The sequence below is a fragment of the Mustela nigripes genome, unplaced genomic scaffold (assembly GCF_022355385.1).
Source record: "Mustela nigripes isolate SB6536 unplaced genomic scaffold, MUSNIG.SB6536 HiC_scaffold_4805, whole genome shotgun sequence".
In the NCBI taxonomy this organism is placed as follows: Eukaryota; Metazoa; Chordata; class Mammalia; order Carnivora; family Mustelidae; genus Mustela; species Mustela nigripes.
The window spans coordinates 1-1,977 of record NW_026744211.1 but is presented as its reverse complement, the minus strand read 5'-3'; the positions used below and the strand labels follow the sequence as shown (position 1 = coordinate 1,977).

The 1,977-nt window shown below is 43.8% G+C and overlaps 1 protein-coding gene across 1 annotated transcript in view; it reads right to left on the bottom strand.

The window, feature by feature from the left end:
* Positions 1–1,403, bottom strand: part of LOC132009108 (conserved oligomeric Golgi complex subunit 2-like) — a 2,421-nt gene extending 1,018 nt beyond the window's left edge. The window contains exon 1 of the mRNA XM_059387487.1: positions 1,229–1,403. Coding sequence (XP_059243470.1) covers positions 1,229–1,387 — 159 coding nt within the window. The 5' untranslated portion in view covers positions 1,388–1,403. The remainder of the gene's footprint in view (positions 1–1,228) is intronic.
* Between the last annotated feature and the right edge of the window lie 574 nt (positions 1,404–1,977).

Genomic DNA, 1,977 nt, shown 5'->3' with positions numbered 1-1,977 from the left:
GAAGAAAACACATCTTATTTTGCTTTAGTATTTTTTTTTTTTTTTTTGGTGAGGCTGAGTTGCAGGAGGTGAATGACAAGCATACAAACTTAAAATACAAACGTGGCCACAGTTCATTTAACGACACGGAAATGTAAAGTACTTCCCTAATTTAGCATATTAGATTCAGTTCAATGAAAAGGGCATAAATTAAATAACTAAAATATTTTCATTTAGTGACAAAGAATAATGTGATCTTTTTCACCCCCCCAGAGAGAGCTATGAACTATATAATAGGATACATACAAAGAACTGACAGATCATTTACTTTTAGTAGTCCTAATGAAGCTGAGAAGATTACTGAAATTAATCCTTCAATTTCACTTCTATCACTGGGATACTGTCCCGTTTTAAAACTGGAAGCCTTTCATCCTGAAGTCATGGTGGGTAGCTTTATACTTACCGGACAGAAAGAACACTCACACTGGCAGGTGACTGGAAGAAAGCCCTCAAACGCTGAGACTGGCTTCATGACTTCTGTCAGCGTGAACTACATGAAACCGACGCTCTCTAAATGGGAAGCTGCTGATTGCTGGCGGCCTCACACGGTGCAGCCCATACTCCGGCTGCTCAAGAGGCAGGATACACTGACTCCCTGTATTTAACTGTATCCTCATAGGTCAAGAACACTGGGTAACCAAGTTCCGGACTTAAGGTAATACCCCGCTAACTCGCCCTTAAAAGCCCTTTATCTTTGAATATTCCCTCCCTCCCACCTTCCTAGCCTGGCAAACTCCCCCATGGTCTTCAAGACTTAGGTCACATCAATTCTGCGAAGACGCCTCCCCTCACGGACTTTCCCTGCGCACAGAGCTGTCTTCCAGCTCCTCCAGTGGGCACGGGCGCCTTGGTGGGGTCACGCTTTTCGGCAACGTCATTAACGTATAACTTAGGGAAATGGAAATTGACCTGAAAATGTTCTGATCCATACCTTCTTCCTAGGCAAGTCCCTCACCCCTACTAAATTAAGATGATCCCTGAGCTATGGCATCACTGGAAGAGACCAGAGCGCATGCCTGATTCCTGCCATGCTGATGGGCACCAAGCAGGAGCAACCTTTTCTTACAATCAGAAGAGCAGGAACTATGAGCATCTTCAAGGAAGAGCCCTGAGCTCTCTCGCACCCAGTCAAGAAACGAAGCCAGATTAGATGCTCTGTTTGCGGAATGAGGTGCATGGGGGCACAAACCTCATCCATGTACGGTTTCACCAGTACTTGACCGACTAACGCCTCTACATCCCATGTCTTGTCAATTGTAGCGTAAGTCCGAAGGCAGTGCCATATGATGTCCACATTGGAAGTCTGAAGCCCTTCTAGCAGCAGGCCTCCCAGGGACTGCTGCAGCATGGCTGTAATGTGGCCTATACGCTGCAAGAACATAGAGACCAGGAAAGAAGGTCCAGGCACAACAGTTTCTAAAAGCTCAAATATATGTGTATAATTTATATACATATGTGTTATATATATAAAGCGAGCCTCTAATTCTACCAGAATATATGTAAGATTAAAATCCCAACATTTCCTAGAGAATAACAATGAATCTCTTCTCCCCATGATTGCTTGCTTGCTTTCTTTCTTTCTTTCTTTCTTTCTTTCTTTCTTTTTAAAGGTTTTTATTTATTTATTTGTCAAGAGAGAGCACAAGCACACAAGGAGGCACAGGCAGAAAGAGAAGCAGGCTTCCTGCCAAGCAAGGAACCCAAGGTGGGACTCGACCCCAGGACTCTGGGATCATGACGTAAGCCAGAGGCAGTGACTTAACTGACTGAGCCATTGAGGCGTCCCCTCCCTATGATTTCATTGAAAGTAAGTTGGCTTCATCAAAGTGAAGTTTAGACAATTACTGAACGACAAAAAGTGATTTGCCTCTTAAGCTACAGAGTAAATCTGACAAACGTGCATTTAAACCCAGTCAAGGGCTTTGGATAAATGAACTC